Raw genomic sequence first — 19848 nt, forward strand, 5'->3', positions numbered from 1 at the left:
GCAGAACTAGTCCTACAACAGACACAGACTCTAACATAGATTGTGAACATGTTGCTGAAAACGAGGCTACAGGTCCCCATCTTTCCTGTGCACTTCAAGGTGGTGTAGTATAGCTGAATCACCAAAGCATGTGCCATTCATCAGTCTGTGTGAGGCCTCCTTAAAGAGCTGTATTCTGTCCAGATGTCAAACCACAGAGTTGGACATTAAGATGTATTATTGATTGTGGCATCATCAGTATATGTTATACCAGGGACAGTGTATTCAGAAGATGCTATAGCATAGATATATAATATATATATCCAATATCACCCTTTATTAAACACCCTTTATTAGAAGACTTTTAATAGGCTTTCAGTGCTCTGGGAAGCTACATAGAATTAGTCAACAGGGTATGGACAATATGTTTTATAAAACATAACATTTATACATTTTTATAAGTCATAGTAAGTAGTGCTAGTAAGGCTTAAACATCTGGCCATATCTACTTGGAATGTTTATGAAAATAAGACTCAAATAAACTGTAGTTGTATAGCATGTACAAATTAAATGACCTATTTAATTAGCACGTTTTAAAGCATCCTTCAGGATGGTTTTCTGTTTTAGAGTGGTAACATATTTTTCACTTTTTATGCTGGGTGTTAATATCTCTGCTGAGGTGCTATGTTATTATGCCAACATTGCACGTAGCAAACAAAAGCAGCATAAAATTTCTCATCTCTAATGCCATAGATTAGTGGGCTGACGGCTCTGGCAATGATACTGAATGTTATAAAATTGAAAAAGCGAACTGATGTATAAACCTGGAAGTCTAGCTGTTCAAGAGCAGTTTCAATATAGGGGTAGATGATCTCCATCGTACACAGTGTAAGCTGAAGCATGTGCAGTGAGACAGTACGGAGCCCTTTAGATGCAGACTTCTTGTCTACAGATGCTGCTCGGGCAGTAAGCATAATCATCACATAGCAAAATAATTCCACAAGAAAAATGAATACAAAGTGGAGGATGCACAACAAGCCTCTCATTTCACGGTGCCATGTCTGAGGAGTCATAATCTCATAATAGCAAAAGGTGAGCTGTGAGAGATAATCTTGCGAGACGGTTGAGACAAGGATGATCACATCCACAAGTGGTTTTACAGTACTTACAGCCCAGATGATGAGGATTGCAGTATGAGTTCTGCTAGAGGTGGACAGAGCGCTGTGTCTCAGAGGCATACAGACAGCCACATAGCGCTCAACACACATGGCAGTGATAATTGTTGGTGTGCATATGGTGACCATCTCCATGAGTATGCAGATGGGAATGCAGAACACCACAGGCATCAGGACGTTACCATAGGATATGAGAAACACAAAATCAATCAGCAAAAGAAAAATCAAATCAACCAGTAATGTTTGAGCAAACAGTATGTAGCGTGTCTCAGTCCTGAAGGCCTGCTTCCTGGAGAAGGTAACAAGCATGAGCACATCGATGTATATAAAGGGCCACACAAAGAACTGTGTTATGGCCATTGATATATTAATCCTCAAAGGTACAGAGTTGACCAGCTGTAGTTGGCAACTGCTGCTATTAGCTTCCTCACTGCTGTTACACTCAGCTGTGCGCATATCTAAAGGAAAAGAGACCAGCTTAGTATTGCTTGACATTCTGAAAAAGATATGCAGACATATTTAATATAACAATACTATATGAATACAATAGGAATACAATAGGTATGTAATGATAATTATAACCAATATGTAGTACACAAAGTTTTATCTATACAGACGTTCAATTACTTTATAATGGTAGTAATAAAACATGAGAATGTTATTACTCATATCATTAAAGCTTTACCTGCATCAATAATGCTATTCAAATAACAGATTGTGAGCAAATTCACATTTATATAGTGTCAGAGTAGATTCATTTTAATATCTAATTTTTGACGTCATGCTCACGTAGGGCTTAATGTTTATGTACCAGTGTTAGGTTAGAGTGGTGGGGGGGGGGGGGGGGGGGGGTTGGGTTTACACTAAAACATTTGGCAAAGATCTGGATTTAAAAATAAAAAAGTTATACCACTGGGAGATTCGTGGTTACAATGAGCAGAATAATCATAGTGGGATTCTGGAAGCCCCAACTGAATAAATTAACAAGATAATTATGGTCATCTCTTAGAGCTTTTAACTTTAACTTTTAAAAAGTGAATGATTGCAAAATACAGTATGCTGGAATTTAGCAGTTTCCTCTGCCATTAAGGACTGAGTGTTCAGGTGTTCAGGAGTTTGTTTAATTAGTATGGCAACCCTTTATTCCTTCAAAGAAGTACAATAAAACAGCGTAAAGAAGCGTACATTGTTCTGTCTTTAGTTTATTAAGGGATATAACCTCTCGTGAGGATTTTTGGTTTGACAGGTTGTCTTCCTTTTGCAAGGCGGGAAGAGATGCAGTTTGGGAAAAAATGCCTATAGTGCAGATTTTCAACGTCTCTGTTGTTGATAATCATAGATAATCTCCCACTGTCTTCTTTATGCCACCGAATGCATTGTCTGTAAATAGTAGTATTAATATTGCACAGATTTTTGATGAATTCATCATGAGAATTTGTAGTGTAGTTTGTGTGGTGGGGGGGTGGGGGGGGGGGGGGGGGGTTCTTCTTCCCTCCAATATACATATGGCCTGAGTGGATGGGCAGAGTCAACCACATGCGCAAGTCCAGGCCCGGATGATCAGGAGGTGGATACGGCAGTCCGGGACGTAATAAGGCTAAAAAACAAAATTAACTCCAGAATTGTAGTCTCTTCAACACAGTATTTTAGGATCAGGTTTGGCCACAGCAAAGCCTTGTCCCTGTGGAAGGTCCTCAAGAACAATACTTTAACAAGCTCAGGAAGAGTGCCATGGGTTTATTTTACAGGGCAAATGATATTTTCAATTTTTATCTTTCCCCATAATATACACCGGGGTTGGTCATCAGTGAGGGTAACAAAGTGGTCACTAATTGAGATGGAGTTCTCATGAAAAACAGATCTTCTCACTGCCTTGTTTGTTCAACCATTCTGTGGAATAGATGCAGCATGCATTATAATGGTTCTTACAGTGGTCTAGAGAATCTAACCTGAAATCTTGGTGAAAACAAACAAAGCTAATGGAGGTAACAATGGCAACTGTAATTACTCAGATAACAATGATAACCTGTCACTCACATCTAACACTAAACAGACAAACAGAATACAGATAGGAACTACACCATACAACGTAAAGCTAATACGATATAACGAGACAGCGAAACAACTAAGCAGAGTTAACACAAATAGGAACATTACCATAAAGCAAGCTACATGAACGGGATGTGGAGAAACATAACACTAAGGGGAGTAATGGCGAAGGGGAGAAACAAAACCAGGCTACAACTAAACACAACGAAGGAAGGACTACAACCGAACACGAGGTATTCCCAGACAGCCAAGAGATATAATCTCTCCAGTGTGTCCTGGGTCTTCCCCGGGGTCTCTTCCCACTTGGACATGCCTGGAGTGCCTCCCTAGGGAGGTGCACAGGTGGCATCCAGACCAGATGCCCGAACAACCTCAACTGGCTCCTCTTTACGTGGAGGATCAGCGACTCTACTTCGAGCCTCTCATGGATGACCCTGCTCCATATCTTATCTCTAAGGCCGAGCCCTGTGGAGAAAACTAATTCCAGCCACTTGTATTCTTGATCTTATTCTTTCTGTAACTACCCAGAGCTCGTGACCATAGGTAAGAGTCAGAATGTAGATTGACCAGTTGCCTTTTGGCCCAGCTCTCTCTTCACCACAACGATCCAGTACAGCATCCGCAATACTGCAGCAGCAGCACCAATCCGTCTGTCAATCTCTCATTCCATCCTTCCCTCACTCGTGAACAAGAATCCAAGATACTTGAACTCCTGCACTTGAGGCAAGGATTTATTCCCGACCCAGAGAGGGCACTCCACCCTTGTCCGACTGAGTACCATACCATCGTCTCAGTTTTAGAGGTGCTTATTCTCATTCCAGCCGTCTCACACTTGGCTGCAAACTGATCCAGCGAGAGCTGCAGGTCTCGGCCCGATGATGCCAACAGGACCACATCGTCTGCACAAAGGAGACACGGAATCCTGAGGCCACCAACCCCCTCCACCACTTGGCTACGCCAATAAATTCTGTCCATAAAAGTTATGAACAGAATCAGTGACAAAGGGCAGCCCTGGCAGAGTCCAACTCCCACCAGGAACCAATCTGACTTACTGCCATTAGGGCCATGCAAACCACGCTCCTGCTTCATTTGTACAGGGACTGTGCAGCGGGCCCCGTGCCCTATACTCCCGGAGCACCCCCCAAAGGAATCCCCGAGGGACACGGTCATATGCCTTCTCCAAATCCACAAAACACATGTGGACTGGTTGTGCAAACCCCATGCACCCTCTAGGTCCTTCGCCAGGGTGAAAAGCTGGAACCAATTTTCCACAATCAGGAAGAAACCCACATTGTTCCTCTTGTAACTGAGATTCTACTACCGACCGGACTCTTCTCCAGAACCCCTGCATAGTCCTTACTGGAGAGGCTGAGGAGTGGGATCCCCCGATAGTTGGAGCACACCCTCCGGTCCCCTTTCTTAAAAAAAGGAACCACCACCCCGGTTGCCAGTCCAGAGACACTACCCCCTAAGTACACACAATGTTGCAAAGACGTGTCAGCCAGGACAGTCCCATAGCATCCAAAGCCGTAAGGAACTCAGGGTGGATCTCATCCACCCCTGGAGCCTTGCCACCAAGGAGTTTCACAACTACCCTGGTCACCTCAGCCCGAGTGATGGGCAAACCCCTGTCCGAGTCCCCCAGCTCTGCTTCCTCTATGGAAGACGTGATGGTGGGATTGAGAAGATCCTCAAAGTATTCCTTCCACCACCTAATGACATCTCCAGTCGAGGTCAGCAGATCCCCAGCCCCACTGTATACATTGTTGGGCAGAAACTGCTTTCCCCTCCTGAGTTGCCTGACGGTTTGCCAGAATCTTCTCGGAGCCAATGAAAGTCAATATCCATGGTTCCACCGAACTCTTCCCACACCGGGTTTTTGCCTCCGCGATGGTCGAGGCCATGACCCGCTTGACCCTCCTATACCTGTCTGCTGCATCTGGAGTCCCACAAGTCAACCAGGCCCGATAGGACTCTTTCTTCAGCATGACGGCCTCCCTTACCTGAGGTTGACAGCTCAGCTCCTCTCTTTACCCGAGTATCCAAGACACATGGTCGCAAGTACAACGACCCGATTACAAAATCGACTATCGAACAGTGACCTAAGGCATCCTGGTGCCATGTGCACTCCTCCAAGGACTCCAAGAAGGTTGGGTACTTTGAACTGCCATTTGGTGCATAAGCAAAAACAACAGTCAGAGCCTGTTCCCCAATCCGAAGGTGCCGGGAAGCAACCCTCTTGTCTACTGGGGAAAACCCCAACACACAGGCAGCGGGCCGGGGAGCTATGAGTAAGCCCACACCAGCCGTTCTCCTTTCACCCTGGGCAACTATAGAAAAAAAATAAAGTACAGCCTCTCTCAAGAGGTTTGGTTTCAGAACCCAAACTGTGTGTTGAGGTGAGCCCAACTATATCTATTTGGTATCTCTCAGCCTCGCACACCAGCTCAGGCTCCTTCCCAACCAATCCTGTCCCAAGAGCCAGCTTCAGTAACCGAGGATCAGTACGCCAAGGCCCCCGCCTTTGGCCATCGCCACAAAGCGGTAGTACTACCCCTAGTACTACATCTCCCACAGGTGGTGGGCCCATAGGAGAGTGAAGCCTGATCCGGGCTAGGGTATCTGGGTTCTGTTGGAGATTCTGATGGTTAATTATTTTATTATTTTATCACATTATTCTATTAATTTGTCATTTCATTATCTATTCTATTTCTGTTTGTTTCCTTTTATTTTTGCTTCCTTTTAATGTTTTGTTTTATTTATTCTGTAAAGCTGAGTTGTATGTGTGTATGAAAGCTGCTATACCAATAAAGATTATTGTTATTATTATTATTATTATTATTGAGTTGGTTCTGGCTATACAACCACCAAAATGACAGACACAGATTCTCACAGACTCTGAACATGTCGTCAAAAGACAGTGTAGTGTAGCTCATTCTCACCTAACTGTGTGGGAGACCACTTTAAAGAGCTGCGTCCTGTCCCATCTCAGTCTGTCCAGAAGCTGAGTAAAGCCTGGTTTATACTTGACGCGGCGCGAGGGTCCGCACGGCGAAAATGACGTTATCGCTGTGGCTCCGCCCATGCGCAAGGGCCTCGCGCGGTGTCGATTCGCGAGGTCGTGCTCCTCTTGAATTTTGTAACCCTCACACGCCGTGCCTCAGCGCAATGAACAAAGTCATGTTTGCCGGGTTCATACACCTTTATAAGGTGAAATTAAAGCACTTGTACGTCACTTTAAAGGTCCAGTTCAATATTTCCCAGCATGATAAACGTAAATAAGTTAAATATTTATACATATACTCAAAATGATTCGAAATAATTCACTTTTTATCACATTATTTAATAGTTGTTTATTTTCAAAATGCCCAATCAACGTCTTCACCTTCTCTCATGTTTCGTCCTGGAATTACAAGAGGCTCGTATTTGTTAACGTAATACAAGATAACTGTTCAGTCAGACAGCTATTTGTTGTGAAACGAAGTAGTTACAATTTCAAGCATTTTAGTACTTTAGCCTAAATTCCAGCACTTTTCAAACCTGAAACACAAAGCAACATTAAAATTCGTCAGGTCGCTACGGTCACTCGCGAAAGTATAAACCAGGCTTAATCCACAGTGAGCTATAGGCATTATGGTGTACTATTGTACACCATGGACAGTGCATTTGTATGGTATCAGATGAACAAAGAAAGGCATGTGGCAATAAGACATTAACAGGCCCAAATTTAACATGCATTTTTAGGAGAAAATAGGATTTTAGCACCTTGGGAAGCCATGTGGAATTACGTGGAGTCACCATGGTATGTACAATAGTTTTTATGAATCTATGAATTTTATTATAATGATAGTAAAGCATGAACACCTGGCCATATCTACTAGGAATGTTTATGCAAAATGCAATTTAAATGTCTTATATATAAGAATTAAATACATGCCAAACATTTGACACACATAACCAGTCAAACCTTTGTACACAACTGACTAAATACATGTTCTTAATAGTAAAAATAGGCATTTTAATCTAATGGATTATGCTTAGATTTGTTTATAAGACATTTAATTTTGGAAAGGTGTTATCACACACAATTTTAAATGCACACTCAGAAAACTATATATACATATATATATATGCTGGGTTTTATACTGGGTTTGATTCTCTATGCTCCGAAGAAATGCGATTTTGTCCACATCGCATGTAGTATACAAAGGCAGTGTAGAATTTCTCATCTCTTATGCCGTAGACTAGTGGACTCACTGCCCTAGCAATGACATTGAATGTTATAAAGTTGAAAAATCGGACTGACAAATATACCTGGATGTCTTTTTGTATGACTATGGCTTCAATATAGGGGCAGATGATCTCCATCGTACACAGTATAAGCTGAAGCATGTGCAGTGAGACAGTACGGAGCCCTTTAGATGCAGATTTCTTGTCTACAGATGCTGCTCGAGCGGCAAGCATAATCATCACATAGCAAAATAACTCAACGAGTAAGATTATGATGAAACTGATGATGCACACACAGCCTCTCATGTAACGATGCCATGTCTCAGGTGTCATAATCTCATAATAGCAAAAGGTGAGCTGTGACAGATAATCTTGTGAGACAGTCGAAACAAGGATGATCAAGTCCACGAGCGGCTTTACAGTGCTCACAATCCAGATAATGAAGATAGCAGTACGGGTCCTGCTGGAGGTGGAGAGGGCGCTGTGTCTCAGAGGCATACAGATGGCCACGTAGCGTTCAACACACATGGCAGTGATAGTCAGTGGTGTGCACATGGTGATTATCTCCATGAGCATGCAGAAGGGAATGCAGAACACCACGGGCATCAGAACATCACCATAGGATATAAGCACTACAAAATCAGTCAGTAAAAGAAAAATCAAATCAACCAGTAATGTGTGTGCAAACAGTATGTAGCGTGTCTCAGTCCTGAAGGCCTGCTTCCTGGAGAAGGTAACAAGCATGAGCACATTGATGTATATGAAAGGACACACAAAAAACTGTGTTATGGACATTGATACATTAATCCTCAGAGGTATGGAGCTGACCAACTGTAGCTGATATCTGCTGCTATTGGCTTCCTCACTGCAGTTATATTCAACTGTGCACATGTCTAAAGGAGAAAAAAAGTAATTAAATTTAGAATAGCGTGTAAGATTTATAAAAGATCATGGAGATACATTTATACAAAAGACAAAAATCTTAGCAATGTTAAGAGAATAACAACCACTATATTGTACATAAATAAACTTATCTGTGCAAATATACATTTAACTCATAATGATAATAAACCTTTAGAAAATATAAGTAATTTCATCATTAGTTCATTACCTGTGGAATAATGAAGTTAGTCAAATAAATGGAGCAAACACACACACACACATATATATGTATGTATAGTGTTTGAGCAGACATACGTCATACGTCACACACACGTAGAGCTTAATGTTTATGCAGTGATGATTAAGAGTACAGAGGGGCGTTACGCTGAAGCATTTGGCAAAGGCCTGGAGTTAAAAATAAAGAATCCCTAATCAGAAAGCAGGCGCACCACTGGGAGGTTTGCAATTACAAACAGCAGAGAAATCATGATTAGGTTCAGGAAGCCCCAGCTGAAAAATTTGCATGGTAAATATCGTTATCTCTTTGAGCTTTTAATTTTCAATTAGATTTTAAAATTTATCTTAACATGCTGGAATTTACCACTGTTTCTTCTGCCAATAATGACATTACATCAGCCAAAAGAATCCACCAGGAATGGTTCTGTATAGGTCCCAAAAATCTAATTTCTTTACCAAATAAAAAAACTCTCACCTGATAACCTGAGGTGAGGTTGACTGTTACCCCTAACCACTCAATGAAGACAGACTAGGTGCATGAGCTTAATTTTTGGTTCTCAACTGGAGAGAATGACTTTAGCATTGCCAAAAAGTGGAAACACATGATTAAATGGTCCTTCTGGAATGGTTATGGGTACAGTAAATATGATAGTCTAAAACTAGGATGGGGGGAAATCAGTAAGGATACTGACCACCAGGTGTGACCAGGGGCATGCTGGAATGAGTAGAGGAACTTGTTTATGTGCTGGTAGGATCAGCAGTCCTGATGGAGATTAAAGCATTTACTAGTGCTGTCAATTCCAGGTGCCGCGATTAAAAGTCCTCACCAATGTTGGTGATTGGTGGTCCCACTGTTCATTTACAGAGGGCCTGGCAATTATAATTCAGCGCAATACCAGTTTCAAATGAAAGTAAAACTGACCAATCATATCTTCCCTCTTAGTGGGCGGGCTTAACTGTATGATAATTTCTGCCCGCTGTGGCTGTTAGCTGTCGTGAGCGTACCACCGCTACCTAGTTCGATTCAGTCCTTTGATGCGCGTCGTTTACATATTCCACTCCTGAGGAACATGGAGCTGTGAACCTTATTTTGTTGGAACCTTATTTTGCTTAAGAAGTTATCTAGTACAGATATTATTGTCTATTGCGTGTCTAAAGCTGTACTGTCATCTCATTTAAAAAATTTTTTTTTATTGCAGTTAATTAGGAGAGGAAACTAATTTTTTAATAATGGTCACGGTTCGCTACTGTGTGAACATAAGCATTTTCGCTATGTACACACCAATAGGTGGCCTCAGTTTGATCATCCCAGGGAAGGAGATAATAACTACCACAAGGAGCCAATGCAATGTGATTCCGCTCACTTGACGGTAGGGCAACATGAGAGAGAAAAGGGAAACTATCCAAGAAACCCCCAAGGGGCAATCTTGGGATAGAGAGAATAGGGATCAACTATACAGAGTAATAAGGATACATTTGTTTGTAAATCCTTTACCATCCCAGTGATCCTAAAATATGGATGTGAATCCTCTGTTCCAGCATTAATCAAGTCTGGAGCAGAAAGTAATTTTATTCAAACCTAGCAGGCAAAAGATCTCTGGATTCCATTAGAACCGCTTTTACAAGTATACAATATCACGGCTTTGTTTGGAACCCTAGTAGGTGAGGAATCTGTGAGTCAAAAGACCCAACCCTTCTTGCTTCAGGCCAGCGCTCTTTGTTCTGAGGAGCAAACACTTTTTGTTGTGCTTTATCCCAGTTTCCAGTAGTACTGGGGTTTCCATGGCTGTGCAAACATAATCCATAAATCTCATGGACACAAAGAGAGATAATTTCCTGGTTTACCTGTTGTATCGGAAAAAGTGTGCTGCTGCGGAAACTTTGCATACACTCCACCTCTCTAGAAAGTCCAGAGACTTTGACCAAATTTGAGTCCCTGAGTAATATGAGGATTTCAAAGAGATCTTCAGTAAGGGCAACAGAACTACCGCCACATCATTCTTACGAATGCGCTATTGACCTCATTGATTGGGCAATATTCTGATATATCCACTTACACAGGAGGAGGAACAAACTATGGAGGATTATGTTAAGGAAGTACTTCAACAGGGATTTATCCATCTTTCCATGTCTCCTATGGCATCAGGATTTTTTTGTTTGAAAGAAGCACGGAAGTCACTGCCCTTGTATAGATTACCAAGGACTGAATCTGTTCAGTAAAATGTACCCATATCCATTACCTCTTATTCTGTCAGCTTTGTAACTTCTACAAAGCTGGATCAAAATCACTAAATTGGAGCTAAGGAGTGCATCCAACCTAGTGCAAATCCACAAGAGCGATGAGTAAATACTACTTCACTCCTTCAATACTTCAATACTACTAAGAGACACTACAAATACAAGCTGATGCCATACGGACTCAGTGTGACACTGTCTGTCTTCCAGGTATTAATTAATGACGTTCTCAGAGAATACATAAGGAGGTTTGTTTTAGCATATATAAACGATATTCTGATTTATTCTCCAGACCTCCAAACCCACATACAATAGATATGCACGGTGCTAAAATCTCTTCTTCGATACCAGTTTGTAAAGTTGGAGAAATGTGAATTCCACAAACTATTTCTTTCCTGGGATACGAGATAAGCCAGGGTGGAATAACTATGAATGATAAAAAGGTAGAAACAATTTGCGGATGGCCCATTCCTACAATGGTAAAACAGTTGCAGGGTTTTTTAGGGTGCTTTAACTTTTACAGGTGCTTCATATAAAATTACAGCCCTGTGGCTGCACTGCTCATGGCATTATTGAAGGGCCAGCCTAGAAAACTCAAGGCATAAACAGCCAAGGCATAAGCAGTCTTCAAACACCTTAAAATCGCAGGAGAGGGCGTTGCTATTAGTCAGGTTCGTGCTTAAGAAGTGGCGGCATTGGTTGGAGGGGGCAAACCATCCATTTGTCGTCCATTTGTAGAATATTTGCACAATGTGCGGAAACCTTGCACCAGGCAAGAATGATGATGTCATGTACTGTCTTGTAGCAAGGCTATAAACACTCCCAACTCCCAGAATGCACAGTCCAGGTTGACTCTATCTGCATTCCCTGATTTCGGGGCACGCCTGCATCTCATTTCACATCAGTGAGAAGTATTGCCAAACTCATGTAGTAAAGCATATCAAGTTTTTTTTCCCTGATTGCCATTATTACTGTTACAAACTGTTTCGCATATTTGGATTTACTCTCACAGTAAAGTATTTAAAAATAGGTCACAGTTCTCGGTGTAACTCCTGTTTAACTTAACAAGTCAGTAAGCAATTGGCTAAGGCAGCGTTATGGTAGCCAATCAGAGCGAGTGTTGTTACACGCGTGCCGAAGCACACCAGTGACACACGACAGAAATGGAGAAGAGACAGAAATGGTGAGTCAGGAGCAAGCTGAAGAAAGGTGGCGATATAAACATTATTTAAGAAAATACTTGAAGTTCCTGAATGTCTACCAGACTGGGTATTTGATTTATTTAATTAAGAATAGAGGTTTTATTGTTAAGTTTACTTCTGTTGTGAACAAACCAGTTGTCTCTGGTTGAGAGAATTTAATTTAATTTGATGTAAATGCACTTTATATAGAGTAACTGTTTATTTTGCCTTTTTTTTTTTTTTTTTACAAAGATTTGGGATTTTAAAGGATTTTATCCTGCATTGGTCTGTTGATGTGCAATAAATATCAAAAGTTAAACACCTTTCTGATCTACTAATTTCAACTGACTGTGAAAACTGCTTTTTCAAAAAATCCTTATTCATTGGCATATAACTTTTTTTTAACTGTAATGCAAATAGTTACTTTCCCTGGTAACGAGTTACTTTTGTTATAGAGTAATTCAGTTACTAACTCAGTTACTTTTTTGAACAAGTAGTGAGTAACTATAACTAATTACTTTTTTAAAGTAACGTTCCCAACACTGCAGATGAACAAAGAAAGCATGTGGCAATAAGACAAAAACAGGTCCTAGATCAAAACCCTTTATTCAGAGACTAAATAGGCTTTCAGTGCCCTGAGAAGTCACAAGGAATTAGTCACCATAATATGTACAATACCTTTAATGAATCTTACATTTTATTAGTTTATGTAGGTGATGGTAAGGCATAGCAGACATAACACAAAGGAATGGGGCTCATGAATTTCAGTGTTGCATTTAATCCACAGATTTACATTAGCAATTGGGTTAAACTTTGTCGTCTGTAGTGATGAAATGCTGAAAATGATGTAGTCTCTCTCTGAGAAACCATACTTCTGTACATCTACAAATGAAATGGTTAACTACGAATTTTAAAGTGGAAGGTTTTCTGTGTCACTGTAGTAAAGTTTTGCACTTAGAGGTTTTATGCTGTATTTGATTGTCTCTGCTGAGGCGATATGTGATTCTGCCAACATTGCATGTAGCATACCAAGGCAGCGTAGAATTTTTCATCTCTAATGCCATAGATTAGTGGGCTGATGGCTCTGGCAATGAGACTGAATGTTATAAAGTTGAAAAAGCGGACTGATGAATAAATCTGCAAGTCTAGATGTAAAATAGCAGTTTCAATATAGGGGTAGATGATCTCCATTGTACACAGTGTAAGCTGAAGCATGTGCAGTGAGACAGTATGGAGCCCTTTAGATGCAGATTTCTTGTCAACAGAGGCTGCTCGAGCGGCAAGCATAATCATCACATAGCAAAATAACTCAACGAGTAGGATTATGATGAAACTGATGATGCACACACAGCCTCTCATGTAACGTTGCCATGTCTCAGGAGTCATAATCTCATAATAGCAAAAGGTGAGCTGTGACAGATAATTTTGTGAGACAGTTGAAACAAGGATGATCAAGTCCACGAGCGGCTTTATGGTGCTCAAAATCCAGATAATGAAGATAGCAGTACGGGTCCTACTGGAGGTGGAGAGGGCGCTGTGTCTCAGAGGCATACAGATGGCCACATAGCGCTCAACACACATGGCAGTGATAGTCAGTGGTGTGCACATGGTGACTATCTCCATGAGCATGCAGAAGGGAATGCAGAACACCACGGACATCACAGCATTACTGTAGAATGTGAGCATTATAAAATCAGTCAGCAGAAGAAAAACCAAATCAACCAGTAATGTGTGTGCAAACAGTATGTAGCGTGTCTCAGTTCTGAAGGACTGCTTCCTGGAGAAGGTAACAAGCATGAACACACTGATGTATACGAAAGGCCACACAAAGAGCTGTGTTAAGGCCATTGATAGGTTAATCCTTAAAGGCATGGAGTTGTCCAGCTGTAGCTGGTAACTAGTGCTATTGGCTTCATCACTGCTGTTACACTCAGCTGTGCACATACCTAAAGAGAAAAAGAAGTGAACAGATTGAGAATAGCATTGCATGACATTCACAAAACATATGCAGATACATTAAATGAAAATTTTATTGAAATGTATCATAACAGTCATGAGAATTTTAACAAATCATCATTAATGCATTACCTGTGGAATAATGAAGTTTGTCAAATGACAGAATCTGTATGCAAACACACATATATAGTGTTTGAGTGGAATCATTGACGTCATATACACATAGGGCTAAATGTGTGTGCACCAGTGTTGGGTTAGGTGGGTGTTACACTGAAGCATTTAGCTGCGATTTGGTGTTGGTGTCAGAATGCAGGACAAGTACGCCAACCACACCACTGGGAGGTTTGTCATTACAAACAAAAGTAATCAGGATGGGGTTCAGGAAGCCCCAGCTGAATAAATTAGCATGATGATTATGGTCATCTCTTTGAGCAAAAGATACAATTTGACTTTAAAGTTCAATAAAGTCAAATTGTATCTTTGCATGCTAGAATTTGGCACTGTTTCCTCTGCCAGTAATGACTGAGTAGTCGGGTGTTCAGGAGGTTCAATGAGTATTGAAATGGCAACCCTATACTCCTTCAAAAAATTAGATTAAATAGGAAATGTGGAAAAAGTAATCAGGGGAGGTCACGATTGGTGGAAGTGGATGGAGTGATCGAGGCCATTGGCATGTGGCTGATGGAGAATATAGTCTGAAGCAGGGAGTGTGACAGAACTCTGGCTGAAGGACAGTCACAACAACCCACCCATTGCTCATGCTCCATGATCCTGTAAGACTTAGGTCATGCAATAATTCGGTTGTCCTTGGCTATATACACATGTCCCCAACTTCTCCTGGTAAGCTGCTGAACTTATATCTTGGAGCAATCACTGTCTACTCCAGGGGTCGGCAACCTTTGAGACAACTTCAAGATCTCTAGTCAATGAGTGTGCCACTATCAACAATAATGGTAAAAAACACACACAACCTACGGGAATATATTCTACAAATTTGGAATTTTATTTTACATAGAAAATGCACTTTACAAATGAAATTATTATTATTAATTATTATTATTGGGCAAGTCGTCAAAAAGAGTCTCTGCGCAGCTGAGAAATGCCTCCTTTACATACTCCCCATCAGTAAACGGCCTCCAATGCTTAGCAAATACAACTAGCCAGATTATAACTAGCTTCTGTGACTAGCTTCTGTGGCCTTGGTTGTTCACAAATACTTTAAGATAGGGTGACCATATTTTCATTTGGGAAAACCAGGACACCTCACTTTAGCCTAAGTTCCAGCACTTTTCAAACCTGGAACACAATGCAACATGAATTTTCATCAGTTAAATGTTCCTTCCCCTGTTTTTGAGGGTTGTTTATACTACCACATATCGTTTCGGAGAACACTGCAAAGAATGTGACGCGTCAAGTATAAATGCCCCCGCTGCTTGTGCAGGTTTGCGCGAGGTGTGCGGAGTCGCGCTACGGTCACTCACGAAAGAATCCATAATAAATAATCCCGTCTTGACGCGGCTCAGGGATTACGTCACACGCAGCGCCGTGCAGCCGTAGTGCCTGTAAATTTAAATAGTAAAGGTCCAATGAAGGTAATTTAAAAACCAGGACAAAAAAATAAATAACAAAACCCGGGACGCCTGGAATAGGACGTGAAATACGGACATGTCCCAGGAAATATGGACGTTTAGTCACCCTACTTTAAGAGAGCTGGACTGTTTGCCATACCTAGCCATGGCACGTTTAATGGCTTCGGCTCTTTCGGCGGGGTCTTTATACGTCTTGTCGTGTTTTGTCTCGAAATGCCTCTTAATGCTGGAAGTTCGACACGCAACGTTGTCATAGCACAGTGTACACACAGCACGATCTTTTGACATACACAAAACCATAGTCTTCCATCCAGTGTTGAAATGCCTTGGCTTTTGTAACGCTATCAGGTAGGCTAACTGATTTTGATTAGGCTAAATTTAAACGGGTCTGTGGCGGGAGCTGAATGCAGAGCGTTGAGGAGCGATTTCGATTGGAGTATCGTGCTCTCTGTCTGAGATTTTTAATTATTATTATTATTTTTTGTTGATGCTGGTCCAGCGTAACGTGTGCCAGTGAATATGCCTCGGCGTGCCAGCAGTGGCACACGTGCCATAGGTTGCTGACCCCTGGTCTACTCCATTGTATGAATCTGCCAGTTTTTTCTACTTTTATAGAAAGGTATCTCCAGATCTTCAGGATTTATATCTAAACCTTACCAGAGCATCTCTGGTGTATTCAGCAAATTCAAGCCTACTGAGTTATGATTTCAAATCAAGTCAAGTAGTTTTATTGTCAATTCTGCATATGTACAGGACATACAGAGAATCGAAATTACGTACTCTCCTTCCCAAGTTCCAGTACAAAAACAACACGAAAGTACAGAAATAAAAATAAAATTATAAATAATAAGAGAATGAGACAATAACTGTACAAGGTCACAGGTTAGACATACGTGTGACAAGAGACACAAAATGGGACAATAGTGCAATACAAGTGGGTAACAATACAAGTTACGAAGTGGTAAGATGAGATGTGCAATACAAGAGCAGTCCGGAAAGGAGGGGAGAGAAATGCCAACAATCTTTTCAGCTGCGCTCATGATGCGCTGGAGGGTCCTGCGTCTGGATGCTGTTCAAGCGCCATACCACACAGTGAGACAGCTGGTCAGGATGCTCCCGATACAGGATACTGGCCTCACTGTAGAAGGTGTTCATTATGGGGGTTGGAGCACCAGCTCTTCTTAGTTTGCAGAGAAAGTAGAGCCGCTGATTAGCCTTACTGACTAATGACGCGGAGTTGGTGGTCCAGGAGAGGTCCTCTGTGACATACACACCCAGGAACTTGGTGCTGCTCACCCTCTCCACAGCAATACCATTGATGAACAGGGGAGTGTGCTGTGTGTGAGTTCTCCTGAAGTCCACAACAATCTCCTTGGTCTTGTCGGTGTTCAGAGAGAGATTGTTGTGTTCGCACCAGGAGGCCAGGCAGCTCACCTTGCTCCTGTAGTGTCTCATTGTTGTCGCTGATGAGACCCACCACCATTGTGTCATCCGCAAACTTGATGAAGAGATTGGAGGGGTGCTCCGGTGTGCAGTCGTGGACAGAAGGGGGTTCAGCACACATCCATGGGGAACCCTGTGTTCAGTGTGTGGTCTTCCAGTCAGGAAGTCTAGCAGCCAGTTGCACAGTGATGTTCCAGCCAGACTGTCCAGTTTGTGAATGAGCTGTTGGGGGATGATTGTACTGAATGCTGAACTGAAGTCAAGGAACAGCATTCTGACGTAGGTGTCCTTCCTGTCCAGGTGTGTAAGGGCTGAGTGTAGAGCAGTGGAGATTGCATCATCAGTCGAGCGATTAGACCAATATGCAAACTGGTAGGGGTCTAGGAAGGGGGGGAGGGAAGACCTGATGTGGTGCATGACTAGCAGTTCGAAGCACTTCATGGGGATGGAGGTTAGTGCAACCGGACAGTAGTCATTGAAGCAGGATGGCAATGCTTTCTTTGGGACAGGGATTATGGTGGTGGCTTTGAAACAGGTGTGAACCACCGCCTGACTCAGAGAGGTGTTATAGATGTCCGTAAAGACCTCTGCAAGTTCACAGGCACAGGCACAGTTCTTCAGCACACAGTCAGGAATGTTGTCAGGCCCAGGAGCTTTCTGAGCATTGATCTTGCTGAAAGTTCTCCACACGGTGTCTGGAGACAGCCTCAGCACCTGGTCACCAGGAGGAGGGATGGATTTTTGGTCGGATGCGTTGTTGAGTGGTCCAAACCATGCAAAGAATCCTTTCAGGTCAGTCAGCAGAGAGATGGTGCTGTCACAGGTCTGTGGAGGGGGTTTGTAGCCTGTGATGGTCTGAATTCCCTGCCAAAGATTTTGTGTCTCTGCTTTCACTGAAGCGTTGAGATGTCCTCTTGGAGTACTGCCTCTTCCCTTTCCTAATGTCACGGGACAGGTAGGCCCTAGCAGTCTTCAGGCCTTCCTGGTCTCCTGCTGTGAAGGCAGCATGTCTGGCCTTCAGGAGCCTGTGGACCTCTCCTGTCAGCCATGGCTTCAGATTAGCATGAACAGTGATGATCTTGAGGTCAGTCACATCATCAATGCACTTGGTGATGTAGGCCGAGACAGTTTCTGTGTAGTGGAGTTGTGGGTAGCAGCTTCTCTGAACATATTTCAGTCTGTCTGGAACCATCCGACCACACTTGTACCTGCTTAAGAACTGGTTTGGTGACTTTAACCAGTGGTCTGTAGGCTGGCGTTAGCATAATGGTGAGGTGATCAGAAGCACCAAGGTGGGGGAGGGGGGAGGCTTTGTAGGCTCCTCTACTAGTGGTGAAGACCTGGTCAAGTGTGTTGTTACCACGGGTTGGAAAGTATATGTGTTTAAATAGACCAGAAAACACACTCTTTGGATCTGCATGGTTAAAATCTCCAGCCAGAATGAGAAAAGCATCCGGGTGTGCTGTCTGCTGTTCACTGATGTGCTGGTACAGTTCATTCAGTGCCTCACTCCTGATGTTGTTGGAGCTCAGAGGGAGATAGACCGCAGCGATCAGCACCGCTGAGAAATCTCTCTGTACTTTATAACCATCAGTTCCACTACTGGTGAACAGAATTTGCAGACTACAACAGCGTTACAACACCAAGCATCGCTAATGTAAACACAGAGCCCACCGCCACGAGTCTTACCACCTGCAGCGAGAGATTGGTCCGCCCGATAGCATGTTAGCCGCTCGAGCTGAACGGCATGATCAGGGATGCTGTCGTTGAGCCTGGTTTTCGTGAACACATAAACACAACAGTCTCTCACTGCCTTCTGAGTTGACTGAAGTAATCATATTTTCAGGCCCGTGATTCCTACCTGTCCTGTTATATCTGTGCCTGCCACATCGGACAAACTGAACTTCGTTACCCAGAATACCATGGGGGCTCATGTGACCCCCCCCCGGCGTTCAGACTCACTGATGGATATCATCTGTTCCACTCCCTATATATTTTGGGAACGAGTAGTCATTCATTGCTGAGTATTTGTTGTGAAGCATGCATCTCTGCTTTACTTTGCCCGTCTCGGTTTATTCTGGATCCTTGCCTAGTTTACGTCTTTAGTTTGGTACTCTGGTGTACCAATCCTATATTACATTTTCGTTCAGGATTGTTTCTCGACCCTGTTGTTGGTAAGCCTCTGTCTAATAAATCTTGTCCAACATCTGCGATCTGCGAGTGTCTGCTATCTTGTCTGGTTGTGACACATGTAGTCCAGTTTATTGTCTAAAGAGCGCACGTTGGCCAGAATCATGCTGTGGATAGCTAGATTGTGTGGGCTAGCCGCTAACCTCGTTCGGATACTTCCGTGCTTGCCCCGTCTCTGCCTCCTATCTCACCGCTTGTGGCACTTCCACCGTGGGTGAGATGCTGTGGCAGAGGGGGTCGGTGGGGGTGCCAGTGACCTGAGCAAGCCGCAGACTCACAGCTCTTTGCAGAGTTCTTGGTTGGATTCCAAAAATTCCAAATATGAGTTTCTGCTGGCTTCAAGCAGAAACAAAAAACATGAAAATGCAGATTGATCAGGAGAGAGAGAAGCTGCTGCGTGTGCACGCGCCGCCATCTTGTAGTCCAAGTAGTATAAGTATACATGAGGGAGATAAATGGAAGACTGAAGTGGTAAGCACGTGGCTATGAGTACTTGCCATATAGCCATGCTCATGCCGTGTGTCCTCTCCAACAGCTCCTCTGTGTTTCAGGCCTGAATGGGAGATTTTTCTGTGACATGATAGACAAGTCTGTCATCGTCATTCTGTTTTTTTCACAATCCATGTCTGAACACAACATCAAACATGTCACAGCAATCCTCACAGACATCTGGCAGCACCACCTAAAAAACAGAGAAGCATT

At 42.6% G+C, this 19848-nt stretch overlaps 1 protein-coding gene and 2 pseudogenes across 1 annotated transcript; all 3 read right to left on the bottom strand.

The window, feature by feature from the left end:
• Window positions 1-641: 641 nt before the first annotated feature.
• On the bottom strand, window positions 642-5191 carry LOC143478264 (odorant receptor 131-2-like). Its single transcript, XM_076977233.1, has 5 exons — window positions 5008-5191; window positions 4698-4859; window positions 3987-4102; window positions 3427-3529; window positions 642-1612 (listed from the first exon to the last, which is right to left on the bottom strand). Exons 1-5 carry the CDS (start codon window positions 5189-5191, stop codon window positions 642-644), a joined length of 1536 nt encoding a protein of 511 aa, XP_076833348.1.
• Window positions 5192-7343: 2152 nt separating this feature from the next.
• LOC143478267 (odorant receptor 131-2 pseudogene) lies at window positions 7344-8324 on the bottom strand (annotated as a pseudogene).
• Window positions 8325-12931: 4607 nt separating this feature from the next.
• LOC143478268 (odorant receptor 131-2 pseudogene) lies at window positions 12932-13912 on the bottom strand (annotated as a pseudogene).
• Window positions 13913-19848: the final 5936 nt, after the last annotated feature.

This window comes from Brachyhypopomus gauderio, chromosome 16, assembly GCF_052324685.1.
Source record: "Brachyhypopomus gauderio isolate BG-103 chromosome 16, BGAUD_0.2, whole genome shotgun sequence".
In the NCBI taxonomy this organism is placed as follows: domain Eukaryota; kingdom Metazoa; phylum Chordata; class Actinopteri; order Gymnotiformes; family Hypopomidae; genus Brachyhypopomus; species Brachyhypopomus gauderio.

Bases quoted from the DNA above. Each gene is read 5' to 3' on its own strand.
- LOC143478264 (XM_076977233.1), bottom strand. From the start codon at position 5,191: ATGCTGAAGAAAGAGTCCTATCGGGCCTGGTTGACTTGTGGGACTCCA. The intron at 4,860-5,007 runs GTCAGGCAACTC...CGTCTTCCATAG, and splicing joins CGAGAAGATTCTGGCAAACC to AGGAAGCAGAGCTGGGGGAC. The intron at 4,103-4,697 runs GTCTTTGCAACA...TCCTTTGTGCAG, and splicing joins GGGACTGTCCTGGCTGACAC to ACGATGTGGTCCTGTTGGCA.